The sequence below is a fragment of the Pseudorca crassidens genome, chromosome 5, assembly GCF_039906515.1.
Source record: "Pseudorca crassidens isolate mPseCra1 chromosome 5, mPseCra1.hap1, whole genome shotgun sequence".
NCBI classification, from domain to species: domain Eukaryota; kingdom Metazoa; phylum Chordata; class Mammalia; order Artiodactyla; family Delphinidae; genus Pseudorca; species Pseudorca crassidens.
Genome location: NC_090300.1, coordinates 77,154,253 through 77,170,436, shown reverse-complemented (window position 1 = coordinate 77,170,436; position 16,184 = coordinate 77,154,253). Strand labels below are relative to the sequence as shown.

Sequence of the window (16,184 nt, the reverse complement as noted above, 5' to 3'; positions counted from 1 at the left end):
TTTTTTTTCTTTCAAAATATTACTGCTCATTGACAATGTACCTGGTCACCCAAGAGCTTTGATGGAAGTGTAAAATTAGATTATGCTGTTTTCATGCCTGCTAAGACAACTTCCATTCTGTAGCCCATGGATCAAGGAGTAATTCTGACTTTCAAGACTTACTAGTTATGATAGTGATTCCTCTGATGGATCTGGACAAAGTAAATTGAAAACCTCCCATAAAGGATTCACCATTCTAGATGCCATTAAGAGCATTGGTGATTCACGGAAGAGGTCAAAATATCAATATTAACAGGAGTTTGCAAGAAGTTGATTCCAAACCTCACTGATGACTTTGAGGGGTTTGAGACCTCAGCGGAGGAAGTAACTACAGATGTGAACCCACTTTTGGTGAAGATGCTGTGAAGATTACTGAAATGTCAACAAGGGATGGAAATATTACATCAACTTAGTTGATAAAGCAGCGGCAGGATCTGAGAGAACTGAGTGCAATTTTGAAAGAAGTTGACTGTGGGTAAAATGCTGTCAAATAGCATTGCATGCTCCAGAGAAACTGTTCACGAACGGGAGAGTCAGTCAGTTTGCAAACTTCACTGGTGTCTTATTTTTAGGAAACTGCCACAGCCACCCCAACCTCCAGCAACACCACCTTGATCAGTCAGCAGTCATCAATATGGAGGCAGGACCATCCACCAGCAAAAAAAAAACTATGACTTGTGTAAGGCTCATTGATGGTTAGCATTTTTAGCAATAAAATATTTTTAAATTGAGGTATGTATTGTTTTTAAAGACATAATTCTATTGCACATTTAACTGACTACAATATAGTGTAAACATAACTTTTATATACACTGGGAAACCAAAAAATTCGTGACTCGCTTTATTGTGATATTCACTGTATTGCAGTGGTCTGGAACTAAACCTGCAAAATCTCTGAGGTAATGCTTGTATTTCCTTTCCATCCTGAAACTCACTAAAATGACGACAACATCACCACCACCACCAAAAACAAACACAAAAGAGAGACGACAACAAGGAGAAAAGAGAGTTTAACATGGTTTTGGATGATGGTAAATTTAGCAGAGTAGAGGAAGCTCTAAATAGGGTGCCTGAAGAGAAGGATATTGAAACAAGATTTACTCCACGAGACCCCAGAAATGCTCACAAGTTAGAGGTGTACACTATCCAGGTAGGCAGAGATAAATTACTGCCATGAAAACAGAAGAACTGGTGGAACTTACTATAGAAATTAAATGTTACTCAAATGAAGAATATTTTATTATAAAAAGATACAGGTAAACAGAAGTGTTGGATGATATGACATATCAAGCTACACTAGTCACCCAGTAAAATATCAACTTAAAAAATTTTCTGGTTTGTATTTATTTTGTAATTCTTTATCATACTATTATTATTCAAGAGGTTATATAACTTTCATTAATAAAATTATAATAATACTCCAACTCCTGAAAGACACACTATCAGGAAATCAATCATAAAAAAACATTTCCTTGGTTTGCAATACACTTTTCTACAGTAAAACTAAGTCATGGTGAAAAACCTGAAAGAATCTGCATGCATGCATAAAGACTGCAATAATCAGAAATTTAAAAAATTTACCTGACATAGAGGGATCGCTTCTGGCTAGTTCGAAGAGAACCTGAACCTGAACTAATGCTACTATTCATCATCTGCTCCCGTAAGTCATGTATTTTGGCTTCAAAACGACTGTATTCTGATGGAAGAAAAAAGAGAAATAAATTCATATTTTATATTCTAAAAAAATAAGTTACTTGAAGATAAAGTATTAAATATGTAAGCTGTCTTATAATTGATTAAATGTGGTCAGAACCTTAAAAGAGTAATCTATACAAGATTTTGCCCAAGATGCAAATTTTAAAACTTAACAATCTCTAAGTGTACCAGGAATTAGAACTGGTTGAAAACAGTATTTTCAGTATGCTATTTTAAAGTTCGTATCACATTTAATAAAGGACAATTTCCATGTATCAAATAGCAGTATCAATTTCACTGTCGAATTTAACTGTAAATTTTAAAAAGTAGGATTTATTCTAATTTTTATACTTAAAAAAGCCTAAAATAATTTATACTAGATGCTTTGTTTACTGACTTTTTCTGTGAAGAAATCAGCTAATCCTATATTTTCAAATTATAGAACTTGTGCAGGGTCAATAATATGTGAAAAATATGCCTTAATAAGTTAATAAATGAAATTAAATTTACTTCAACTCATTATATAATTTATAAATTTTCAAAATGTTAAAATAAGATGCACAAAAGCAATCTGAAGAAATAAACATTTTATTTAAGATACTTTTTATACAAAAACAAATATGATTTTGAAGATGGACTATTTTAAACTATATCATACATTAAAAGCTACCAAACCTATTAATAACAAAAAGTTTAAGCACTTTTTCAAAAATACTGCAATTACACGGTTATACACACTTATACCTTTTTCTCTATTTACAACAAACAACTAACAGACAAGTCAGATTCCATTAGATTTTTTTTATAAAACCAGTCTTATAGCAAGAGCAAGTAACTTGTCTGGAGCGTGTGTAGTTTTAAGAAGACAGAGTAAGAGTAAGGATGATTATTGCTGAGTTACTCTTCCTTTCACCACAGTCATCAAGCTTATTTTCTGGATACCAAGATTAAGGAATTGAAGCAACAATTCACCAAAAAACTCAGAAATATTTAAATGCTCACAATAATATGTAATAAAATATTCTTTTATTGCCCTTTAAAAATATAATAGAAAATTTAAAGTATAAACATTAGTAGACTGATTAGTAAAAATGAATCCCTGACAATTCAACAATTATCAACTCATGGCAAATCTTTAGTCTATGTAGACACAGCTAAGATACAGACAGATCGATGGATGAAGATAAAGATTAAAAATATGAAGTGAATCCTGAGTTTATACTGGTTCTTCTAATTAAAAATTAGGGCCATTAGGTTTTTACTTAATCTCTTCTTACTTTATATGCTTCCTTGCAATATGAAGAATCCTGGTTCTCAAGACACTGGGGGTAACAGAATTAGATGACCCATCACGACTTACTTGTTTTAACCCATATTATATTCACAACAGTCTTAAAGTAACACCAAAACTACAACCATGACATGATTACTAAAAACAGTTAATTACCTTTCCTAGTTCTTTTTATCTTTGGAGTATGGCTTATTAGGAATATACAGTTGAATACTGTTTTAAAGTCACTGGGAATAGTTCCTTCCTAGGTGTTAAGGCTGCCAGCTGGATATACATCCAGGTTCATTTGTTCATTTTAATTTTCAACTTCAATTTTTAGGGGTTGCTTTTTACATTTTTCATTGTTTTTATAGGTAGGTAAAACAGTTCCAAAGTCAAATCTATAAAACAAGGATATCAAACAAGAATATCCCTCTCTCCCTAACCTACTCTGTCCTGGTCATTATAAACATTTAAAGAAATGTTTATACTGCCACTTTTAATAATATAAGTAAACATATATGTAACATACAAATATGTTTATACTTATTCTATATTATTTTAATATATGTATATTTAAACTATATATATATTTTATAATTAATATGTATATGTACATACACATATATGTATTGTTCCTCCTTGTTTAATAAACAGTAACATACACATTTCTCCACATTGCTTAATTTTTTAAAAATTAATTAATTTTTTTGGCTGTGTTGGGTCTTTGTTTCTGTGTGAGGGCTATCTCTAGTTGTGGCAAGCGGGGGCCACTCTTCATTGCGGTGCGCGGGCCTCTCACTACTGCGGACTCTCTTGTTGCGGAGCACAGGCTTCAGACGGGCCTAGCTGCTCCACGGCATGTGGGATCCTCCCAGACCAGGGCTTGAACCCGTGTCCCCTGCATTAGCAGGCAGATTCTCAACCACTGCGCCACCAGGGAAGCCCTGCTTATTTTATTTAATAATAAGTAGTCTTATTGCAGTAATAGTAAGAATGCTCCACAGCAGTATATACAGACGTCCCTCATTCTTTTTTTATAGCTATATGGTTCTTTTATTTCTAAACTCTCTTTGTTACAACAAGATACTATATAGGGTTAGAGTTTGCTTTACTAGCAAATCTGAAAATTGTTTTCTTGTAACAATTAAGCTGAATTAACTTTTGATATAATTGAAGTTGTGTGATCTCCAGTTCTATTCATTCTGTTTTATATTTTATGTTCATATGCTGAATATATATATATACATGACTTTTATACACATAGCTTGTGGCAGATTATATATTCCAAAGATGCCTGGCATCCCACATGTTTTTGTACTATGTGACCTTGCCATTCCCTGAACAAGAGGTGGAGTCTAATCCCCTTCTTGAATTTGGGCTGGTCTTATGACTCAATTGTAAGCAAGTGAATGTGGTAGAAACGATCATATGTGACTTTCTAGGTTACATCAGAAGAGTCCATGGAACATTTGCCTGGTTCTTATGGGCTGCTTGATCTGGAGGAAGCCAGACACCATGTAAGAAGTCCAACTACTCTCAAAGCACCACTCTTCAGAGGTCATGTGATAGTTCTCTGAGCCCAAACTTCTAGCTGATGCCAACAAAGTCCCAAGACAAGGGGAGTGAAGCCATTTTGGACCTTCCAAAGCAGCTCATCCATCAGCTGAATCTCATTAAGTGACCTCGGTCTATGCCACAAGAACCATACAAGCCAAAATTCCGGCGGAATTCCTAACATAGTGAATCCATAAAATGATGTTTTAATCCACTGAGCTTTAGGGGTGGTTATGAAGTAATAGCAACTGGAACACAGTTTCACTGTGCAGTCTATTTGTTCATATATATATACACATATATACAAACACACACACACACAAGGACAAGCCTTCCTAAGTTTATATATATATATATATATATATATATATATATATATATATATACACATGCACACACGCACATGCACACTAGATTCCTAAACAAGGGATCATATTATATGAATATATAAAATATTTATATAAAATTTGTATTTTAATAAATGTTTATAAAACACTTATAAACATTTATATATACTTAATAAAATATATTTAAATAAAATTTAAATATTTATAAAAGTAAATACATAAATATAAAATTAGGAAGCTTTATTCTGTTGTTCTAATGATAACTCTTGGTTTGGCTTTTGGCCCCCTACTATGAGCAATCTCCCCAGATCTAATTTGAAATATTATCCTTTTATATTAATAACTTCAAAGCAATCAGAAAGTTTATTCTAATTTTTTTTATCCTGTTGCATTGGGTCTTCGTTGCTGCCTGCGGACTTTCTCTAGTTGCGGCGAGGGGGGGCTGCTCTTTGTTGCAGTGCGCGGGTTTCTCATTGCAGTGGCTTCTCTTGTTGCAGAGCATGGGCTCTAGGTGCACGGGCTTCAGTAGTTGCAGCACATGGGCTCAGCAGTTGCGGCATGCAGGCCCTAGAGCACACGGGCTCCAGCAGATGCGGAGCATGGGCTCAGTAGTTGTGGCCTGCAGGCTCTAGAGTGCAGGCTCAGTAGTTGTGGCGCATGGGCTTAGTTGCTCTGCGGTATGTGGGATCCTCCCAGACCAGGGCTTGAACCCATGTCCCCTGCATTGGCAGCTGGATTCTTAACTACTGAACCACCAGGCAAGTCCTTCTATTTTCACATTATCTACAATTCTACCCCCATTTTCTGATAACTGCATTTTTTCCAAACTGTCATAGCATACAGTTTTTTCATATTATACATTCTTTTCCTTATAACTATCTTAATTACTAACACCAGTCTTTATGTCAGCATCTCTTCCATTTTTGATGTCTGAAGTTTGTTCTTTCTCCTCAGGAAGGGTTTATGTGAACAATATCATCCTAACTCTCTGCTGATACATTTGATTGCAGTCTTTGTATTTCAAGTCTGTTTGATTCACAGTTTCTTTCTTTGATTCTTAAATATGTTGACTCCATTGTCTCTTATAAATGATGGAGGATGAAGTTCTGATGACAACCTCATTTTCTTTTCTTTAAAAAAACATTTTTTGGGGGCCTGGAATTTCACCAAATTTTTTCTCTTAATTCCAATAATTTTATTAGAATGTTTCTCAGTGATGGTTATTACCTTAGGTACCTGGATTGTCCTTTCGATATGTAGCTTAAATTATTATTTTTAATTTCAGAAAAGTTTTCTTGTTTATATATTTTTATTATTTGTTTTGTTGTACTGTTTTGGTTTTTTCCTATGAGACTATTATATGCATGTTGAATATTCTCTGCCTACTTTCTACATCTGTCACTCTCAAACCCTTTCTTATTCTTTTTTAAAAATTAATATATTTTTAAAGATTGAAGCAATCACAAACTTTTTCCTGAACCATTTGAGAGTAACATGCTACTCTGACGTCACTCTTGAATTCTCAGTGTGTAATGCCTACAAATAAAGATACTTTCTTATACAATCACAAGACCATCAAAATCAAGAAAGCAATGTTAATACATTACTACATCTAATGCTCACATCCCACTGAAGTTTCCCCAATAATGTCCTTAATAGCAAAAGGATCCATTTTGAAATCATGAGTTATATCAGAGCATATAGGCATTAAAATTGTCATATTTTTAAAGTCTCCTCCAGTCAGAGCAGTTTCTCAGTCTCTCCTTGACTTTGTAATCTTGCTACCGTTGAAAATTAGAGGACAATTATTTTGTAGAATGTCTTCTTTAGATTTGTCTGATGTTCCCACATTTAGTCCTACAACTTTGGCAGGAATGTCACAGAAGAGATGTATGTTCTTTTCAATGCACCCTACCAGGTGGTATACATTTCTGATTTGTCCCATTACTGATGCTATAAACTTTCAGCACTTGATGAAGGTTGTGTCTGCCAGGTTTCTCTATTGCAAAATTACTCTTTTTCCATTTGCAAATAGCAAGTTATTGAAACCATGTACACATCTCCATTCTCATCAAACTTTCAATTAATTCACTTATTTATATTAGTAAAGACCCATGATTCCTTAGTTTATTCAGTGGATTACTATCAGGTATTATTATCATCAATCTGATGTTCAAATTGTTCCCAATTTGGCCAGTGGGAACCCTTTCAAATTGGATTACGTGCCCTTTGACATGCCTCCATCATTCCTTGAGCACTTCCTTGCTTTCTGGCATAAAATATTACAGAGTAATCTGTAATATTTCCTTGCCCCACTCCTGGAACAGGCCATTTATCCAAACAGCCTTGGTAATTTAGATGGGGAATAGTATTTAGAAGCTAAGATCTGAGGCTTAGGTGTGCTCATTGCTACTGGGGTGGCATTGAGCCCAGGCCTTCTCAGTGGATAGAGCCAGGGAATTCCATATATATATGTAAAATAGATACACATTTATAACTATATGTTTATATTATGTAAACTGAAAATATGTTCATAAAAATTGCTCCAATTCTAATCTAATAATATAGGGTCTATATTTAGTTTTCTCCCTTTCAATATTTATAACTCTCTTCTCCAACACTGAAAATCACAGACTACGTTACCCTTAAAATATATATTCCTTTGATCAATCTCTCTGTATGTAACTAGCCTTCTGCTTCTAGTACCATCTACTTTCCAGACTGGGCTCTGACCAGTTCCATGTGTAACCATCTCACTCTGCTCAGGCTCCAACTCCTCACACCAGGACAGCTGCTTGTGTGGAAGCCCTCATCATGGTTAAGTCCTAACGGTTTACCATAGATGTCCCCCACCTTCCCAGCCCTGCAATGCACATAATTACCTTGCTATGCTTCACCTAATGGCTTTAATACGAAATTGATCAGGATGCGGAAGGGAAAGAACTCTTTATTTTTGATTTTTAAAAATTCCTCTTTTTTACCTACTTGCTTTAAATAACTATTGTGTGCTCCTTCTAGTTAAACTTAATTTTTAAAATAAAAGTTTTCTTTATCTCTAATAATTTCCTGAGTTCTATTAACTCATTTATGTTGTTCTTCCATATATTCATTTTCCTTTAACTTGTTTTGCAATATTAGGTTATACTTTTCATTTGTTTTGTGGGCATGTCTTTCTGGCATACTTTCATTGTAGAGACATTATTCTGATTCTTATTTTCATTTTTCAAATAGGTTTCCACTGGATTCAATCTTGATCCTTTTCTGTTGTTCATTTTTATGAGAAATTAGTTTTCCTAAACTTTTTAAGGTAAGAGTATTGCATCAGGATGGCTTTTCTATCTCCACAGCTCTAAAACTCCCTTTTGCTGTTTCTGTCAAGTGTTCAAAGATATATCTCATATACTGTGAGATCTCCTGGGCTTTCTCTCCCCCCACTCATCTGGACCTTCTATATCCTTTGGCTCTATTATCCCTGCTCAGTTTGGATTTTATTCCTAGTAATTGTTCCTTGGTGTGGGGCTTTGAACTAAAAGGGAGCTGTAGCTGGTTAATTGGGTCATGGGGCTCAGACTGCTCCAGCTTCTTCACACCTTATTGCAGATCCCTTGCACTCACATGTAGATTGTGCAAAAACCTTTATAGTTTCAGAGGCAGTTCTCAATAGATCCACCTCGTTTTTTAAATGAGTACAGATTGGCTTTTGGGCTTCTTCTACTGATTCTCCGGGTACAGATGCTGATATCATGGGGTCTTACAGCTGTTGACAGCTTGTTTATACCTGCTTTTATATTGAGGTTCATGGGGATACCTTTTCATCTGGTTTTGCTATCTTAATTTTTTTCTGGGGGTGAGGAGTGGGGAGTTCTGGGCAATTCAGTTTGTTTTTTTTTTTTTTTTTTGCAATTCAGTTTTAAATTTAACTTTTTTTTTTTTAGATTTGAATTTTTATTTATTTTTAAAACACCTTTATTGGAGTATAATTGCTTTACAGTGGTGTGTTAGTTTCTGCTGTATAACAAACTGAATCAGCTATATATATACATACGTCCCCATAACTCCTCCCTCTTGCGTCTCCCTCCCACCCTCCCTATCCCACCCATCTAGGTGGATACAAAGCACCAAGCTGATCTGCCCGTGCTATGCAGGCGCTTCCCACCAGTGATCTATTTTACATTTGGTAGTGTATATATGTCCACACCACTCTTTCACTTCATCCCAGCTTACCCTTCCCTCTCCCCATGTCCTCAAATCCATTCTCTATGTCTGCATCTTTATTCCTGTCCTGCCCCTAGGTTCTTTAGAACCTTTTTTTTTTGATTCCATATATATGTGTTAGCATATGGTATTTTTCTTTCTGACTTACTTCACTCTGTATGACAGTCTCTAGGTCCATCCACCTCACTACAAATAACTCAATTTCATTCCTTTTATGGCTGAGTAATATTCCATTGTATATATGTGCCACATCTTTTTTATCCATTCATCTGTCGATGGACACTAAGGTTGCTTCCATGTCCTGGCTATTATAAATAGAGCTGCAATGAACATTGTGGTACATGACTCTTTTTGAATTATGGTTTTCTCAGGGTATGTGCCCAGTAGTGGGATTGCTGGGTCATATGGTAGTTCCATTTTTAGTTTTTTAAGGAACCTGCATACTGTTCTCCATAGTGGCTGTATCAATTTACATTCCCACCAACAGTGCAAGAGGGTTCCATTTTCTCCACATCCTCTCCAGCATTTACTGTTTGTAGATTTTTGGATAATGGCCATTCTGACTGGTGTGAGGTGATACCTCATTGTAGTTTTGATTTGCATTTCTCTAATGATTAGTGATGTTGAACATCCTTTCATGTGTTTGTTGGCAATCTGTATGTCTTCTTTGAAGAAATGTTTGTTTAGGTCTTCTGTCCATTTTTGGATTGAGTTGTTTGCTCTTTTTATATTGAGCTGCTTGTAAATTTTGGAGATTAATCCTCTGTCAGTTGCTTCATCTGCAAATATTTTCTCCCATTCTGAGGGTTGTCTTTTCATCTCGTTTATGGTTTCCTTTGCTGTGCAAAAGCTTTTAAGTTTCATTAGGTTCCATTTATTTTTGCTTTTACTTCCATTTCTCTAGGAGGTGGGTCAAAAAGGATCTTGCTGTGATTTACGTCATAGAGTGTTCTTCTGCCTATGTTTTCCTCTAAGAATTGTATAGTGTCTGGCCTTAGATTTAGGTCTTTAATCCATTTTGAATTTATTTTTGTATATGGTGTTAGGGTGTGTTCTAATTTCATTCTTTTACATGTAGCTGTCCAGTTTTTCCAGCACTGGGAAAGAGGCTGTCTTTTCTCTACTGTATATTTTTGCCTCCTATATCAAAGACAAGGTGACCATATATGTGTGGATTTATCTCTGGGCTTTCTATCCTGTTCCACTGATCTATATTTCTGTTTTTGTGCCAGTACCATACTGTCTTGATTACTGTAGATTTTTAGTGTAGTCTGAGGTCAGGGAGCCTGATTCCTCCAACTCTGTTTTTCTTTCTCAAGATTGCTTTGGCTATTTGGGGTCTTTTGTGTTTCCATACAAATTATGAAATGTTTTGTTCTAGTTCTGTGAAAAATGCCAGTGGTAGTTTGACAGGGATTGCATTGAATCTGTAGATTGCTTTGGGTAGTACAGCCATTTTCACAATGTTCATTCTTCCAATTCAAGAACATGGTATATCTCTCCATCTGTTTGTATCATCTTTAATTTCCTTCATCAGTGTCTTATAGTTTTCTGCATACAGGTCTTTTGTCTCCTTAGGTAGGCTTATTCCTAGGCATTTTATTCTTTTTGTTACAGTGGTAAATGGGAGTGTACCTTTAACTTCTCTTTCAGATTTTTCATTGTTAGTGTATAGGAATGCCAGAGATTTCTGTGCATTAATTTTGTATCCTGCTACTTTACCAAATTCAATGATTAGCTCTAGTAGTTTTCTGGTGGCATCTTTAGGATTCTCTATGTATAGTATCATGTCATCTGCACAGTGACAGTTTTACTTTTTCTTTTCCGATTTGGATTCCTTTTCTTTTTCTTCTGATTGCTGTGGCTAAAACTTCCAAAACTATGTTGAATAATAGTGGTGAAAGTGGGCAACTTTGTCTTGTTCCTGATCTTAGTGGAAATGCTTTCAGTTTTTCACCACTGAGAACAATGCTGGCTGTGGTTTTGTCATACATGGCCTTCATTATGTTGAGGTAAGTTCCGTCTATGCCTACTTTCTGGAGGGTCTTTATTATAAATGGGTGTTGAATATTGTCGAAAGCTTTTTCTGCATCTATTGACAGGATCATATGAGTTTTCTCCTTCAATTTGTTAATACGGTTTATCACATTGATTGATTTGCATATATTGAAGAAACCTTGCATTCCTGGGATAAACCCCACTTGATCATGGTGTATGATCCTTTTAATGTGCTGTTGGATTCTGTTTGCTAGTATTTTGTTGAGGATTTTTGCATCTGTGTTCATCAGTGATATTGCCCTATGGTTTTCTTTCTTTGTGACATCCTTGTCTGGTTTTGGCATCAGGGTGATGGTGGCCTCGTATAATGAGTTTGGGAGTGTTCCCCCTCTGCTATATTTTGGAACAGTTTGAGAAGGATAGGTGTTAGCTCTTCTCTAAATGTTTGATAGAATTTGCCTGTGAAGCCATCTGGTCCTGGGCTTTTGTTTGTTGGAAGATTTTTAATCACAGTTTCAATTTCAGTGCTTGTGATTGGTCTGTTTATATTTTCTATTTCTTCCTCGTTCAGTCTTGGAAGGTTGTGCTTTTCTAAGAATTTGTCCATTTCTTCCAGGTTGGCCATTTTATTGGCATATAGTTGCATGTAGTAATCTCTCATCATCCTTTGTATTTCTGCAGTGTCAGTAGTTACTTTTCCTTTTTCATTTCTAATTCTGTTGATTTGAGTCTCCTTCCTTGTTTTCTTGATGAGTGTGGCTAATGGTTTATCAGTTTTGTTTATCTTCTCAAAGAACCAGCTTTTAGTTTTACTGATCTTTGCTATCGTTTCCTTCATTTCTTTTTCATTTTTTTCTAATCTGATCTTATTATTTCCTTCCTCCTGCTAACTTTGGGGTTATTTTGTTCTTCTTTCTCTAATTGCTTTAGGTGTAAGAGTAGGTTGTGTATTTGAGATGTTTTTTGTTTCTTGAGGTAGGATTGTATTGCTATAAACTTCCCCCTTGGAAATGCTTTTGCTGCATCCAATAGGTTTTGGGTCGTCGTGTTTTCATTGTCATTTGTTTCTAGGTATTTTTTTATTTCCTCTTTGATTTCTTCAGTGATCTCTTGCTTATTTAGTGTGTATTGTTTAGCCTCCACATGTTTGTAATTTTTACAGATTTTTTCCTGTAATTGACATCTAGTCTCATAGTGTTGTGGTTGGAAAAGATACTTGATACGATTTCAATTTTCTTAAATTTACCAAGGCTTGATTTGTGACCCAAGATATGATCTGTCCTGGAGAATGTTCCATGAGCACTTGAGAAAAATGTGTATTCTGTTGTTTTTGGATGGAATGCCCTATAAGTATCAATTAAGTCCATCTTGTTTAATGTATCATTTAAAGCTTGTGTTTCCTTATTTTCATCTTGGATGATCTGTCCATTGGTGAAAGTGGGGTGTTAAAGTCCCCTACTGTGATCGTGTTACTGTCGATTTCCCCTTTTATGGGTGTTAGCATTTGCCTTACGTATTGAGGTGCTCCTATGCTGGGTGCATAGATATTTAGAATTGTTATATCTTTTTCTTGGATTGATCCCTTCATCATTATGTAGTGTCCTTCTTTGTCTCTTGTAATAGTCTTCATTTTAAAGTCTATTTTGCCTGATATGAGAACTGCTACTCCAGCTTTCTTTTGATTTCCGTTTGCATGGAATATCTTTTTCCATCCCCTCACTTTCAGTCTGAATGTGTCCCTAGGTCTGAAGTGGGTTTCTCGTAGACACCATATATACGGGTCTTGTTTTTGTATCCATTCAGCCAGTCTATGTCTTTTGGTTGGAGCATTTAATCCATTTACGTTTAAGGTAGTTATCAATATGTATGTTCTTAATTGCCATTTTCTTAATTGTTTTGGGTTTATTATTGTAGGTCTTTTCCTTCTCTTGTGTTTCCTGCCTAGAGAAGTTCCTTTAGCATTTGTTGTAAAGCTGGTTTGGTGGTGCTGAATTCTCTTAGTTTTTGCTTGTCTGTAAAGGTTTTAATTTCTCCATCAAATCTGAATGAGATCCTTGCTGGATACAGTAATCTTGGTTGTAGGTTTTTCCCTTTCATCACTTTAAATATGTCCTGCCACTCACTTCTGGCTTGCAGTTTCTGCTAAAAGATCAGCTATTAACCTTATGGGATTCCCTTGTATGTTATTTGTCACTTTTCCCTTGCTGCTTTTAATATTTTTTCGTTGTATTTAATTTTTGATAGTTTGATTAATATGTGTCTTGGCGTATTTCTCCTTGGATTTATCCTGTATGGGACTCTCTGTGCTTCCTGGCCTTGACTATTTCCTTTCCCATATTAGGGAAGTTTTCAACTATAATCTCTTCAAATATTTTCTCAGTCCCTTTCTCTTTCTCTTCTTTTTCTGGGACCCCTATAATTCGAACGTTGGTGTGTTTAATGTTGTCCCAGAGGTTTCTGAGACTGTCCTCCATTCTTTTCATTCTTCTTTATTCTGCTCTGTGGTAGTTATTTCCACTGTTTTATCTTCCAGGTCATCTATCCGTTCTTCTGCCTCAGTTATTCTGCTATTGATTCTTTCTGGAGAATTTTTAACTTCATTTACTGTGCTGTTCATCATTGTTTGTTTGCTCTTTAGTTCTTCTAGGTCCTTGTTAAATGTTTCTTGTATTTTCTCCATTCTATTTTCAAGATTTTGGATCATCTTTACTATCATTACTCTGAATTCTTTCTCAGGTAGACTGCCTATGTCTTCTTCATTTGTTTGGTCTGGTGGGTTTTTACCTTGCTCCTTCATCTGCTGTGTGTTTCTCTGTCTTCTCATTTTGCTTAACTTACTGTGTTTGGGGTCTCCTTTTCACAGGCTGCAGGTTTGTAGTTCCCGTTGTTTTTGGTGTCTGCCCCCAGTGGCTAAGGTTGGTTCAGTTGCGTAGGCCTTCTGGTGGAGGGGACTGGTGCCTGTCCTCTGGTGGATGAGGCTGGATCTTGTCTTTCTGGTGGGCAGGACCACGTCCGGTGGTGTGTTTTGGGGTTCTGTGACCTTATTATGATTTTAGGCAGGCTCTCTGCTAATGGGTGGGGTTGTGTTCCTGTCTTGCTAGTTGTTTGGCATAGGTTGTCCGGCACTGTAGCTTGCTGGGTGTTGAATGGAGCTGGGTCTTGGCATTGAGATGGAGATGTCTGGGAGAGCTTTCGCCATGTGATATTATGTGGAGCCGGGAGGTCTCTGGTCAGAGGCACAGGCCTGACACCCAGCCGGAGCACCAAGACCCTGTCAGCCACACGGCTGCTAGTGCTGGAGGGTCTCCTGCAGAGGCAGGGGTTGGCTGTGTTTCACCACGGGGACAAGAACACTGGCAGAAGTTCTGGGAAGTACTCCTTGGCAAGAGCCCTCTCAGAGTCCACCATTAGCCCTATCAAAGAGCCTGTCTAATTTTATTTTTAATAATGACCATGTTGGGACTTCCCTGGTGGCGCAGTGGTTAAGAATGCGCCTGCCAATGCAGAGGACACAGGTTTGAGCCCTGGTCCAGGAAGATCCCACATGCCACGGAACAACTAGGCCAGTGCACCACAACTACTGAACCTGTGCTCTAGAGCCCAAAAGCCACAACTACTGAGCCCGCGTGCCACAGCTACTGAAGCCCGCACCCTAGAGCCCATGCTCTGCAACAAGAGAAGCCAGGGCAATGAGAAGCCCACGCACTGCAATAGTAGCCCCCACTTGCCGCAACTAGAGGAAGCCTGCGCACAGCAACGAAGACCCAACACAGCCAAAAATAAATAAATTTATATATAAAAAAATAATGGCCATGTTTAACAGCTAGTTTGCAAAATTCCTGAAAGTTTAACTATCCCTTGTAAGCCAGTACATCACTGCACTTATTCAAGTAACTTCTGTGATTCTTTAGTTCTCTGAGTTCCCAGTTTCCCTTCACTTTTTGTTTGATAATTCCTTACTGCCTTAGCAGCACTTTGATGCCTTTAATAAGACGTTCATTATATTTCACGTAACATTATTAGTTGTTTTCAGCCATCTTGCCAACTGAATTAACCAAAGTCCTAGTGATTTAAAATATTCTACGTTTTAGAAATTTAAAAACTTTCTGTAAAAAGATCACATTACCTTATTTTATAGTGAGGCAAAAAATTTCTTTCCTAAGAACTAAGTTACTACAAAGCAGTTACAGTCTCAGTCAACATTTAAGATATTGGAGACCTAAACTCAATTCCTGATAATTTCTTAAATACGTGCCTTTCTTATTTTGTTCACTCTGTTCAGATTTTCATATTTACGGTCTTTACTTACTATTAATAATTCCTCATAACCATCGGTCCGTCTGTTCCAAAGATACTTCAATACTTTCCTCAAAGTTACTTTTCCTTTAAGCCTTCCATTTCATTCACCTAGCTAAGATTCTCATCTTTTCCTTTTGTTTCAATCAATTCATACTTTCAGCTCTAACAATTTCCACCTTACACCCATCCTGTGTACCCTTTCTTATATTTTATTTTGGAGGAAGTCTCATTTCTTTTTTTCTGCTAAGTCATTTGCACCCCTCTTCTAGAAATTACACCACAGCTAATTTCAGGAAAGCTACCATTGGAGAGAACTAAAATGTTACCTAAGAGATAATCTCCACTAAGCATTTCAGAAATTCCTGAACCAAACTATATTTCCTGTCATGAAATATATTAGGGAGTCTCTGAACTACTGGCTGTAAGTTAAATAATATGTGTATGGTTATAAGAGGAGAGAAAATGTTTAATAGCAAACTTTCTGCATTTTATTCCGTTTTCAACTTCTCATCTTAGTTTGCACCTCCACACTTCAAGTGAAAAGATGGAGGAAAGCAGGGGGCAGAAGAGTGGGGAGAAATTTTACCTCTCCCAATTTCTTTGAAACTCGCAATCCCAACTATGAAGAATAAAACTCATTTATACTCTATAATGAAATATATTAATTAAATACACAGTTAACATCTGAGAGCAACAAGTATCAGAGAATGGATATTATGACTGGTCTAGAAAAGAAAAATGGAAAGTTTCTGAGTAAGAAGTCA

General features: G+C 36.3%; 1 protein-coding gene across 25 annotated transcripts in view; it reads right to left on the bottom strand.

The window, feature by feature from the left end:
• The window catches only part of DLG1 (discs large MAGUK scaffold protein 1), a 285,790-nt gene that overhangs the window by 52,851 nt on the left and 216,755 nt on the right, over nt 1–16,184 (bottom strand). For all 25 annotated transcript variants that reach the window (XM_067738490.1, XM_067738497.1, XM_067738501.1 and 22 more), the window contains one exon: nt 1,621–1,735. In XM_067738490.1, coding sequence (XP_067594591.1) covers nt 1,621–1,735 — 115 coding nt within the window. The remainder of the gene's footprint in view (nt 1–1,620; nt 1,736–16,184) is intronic.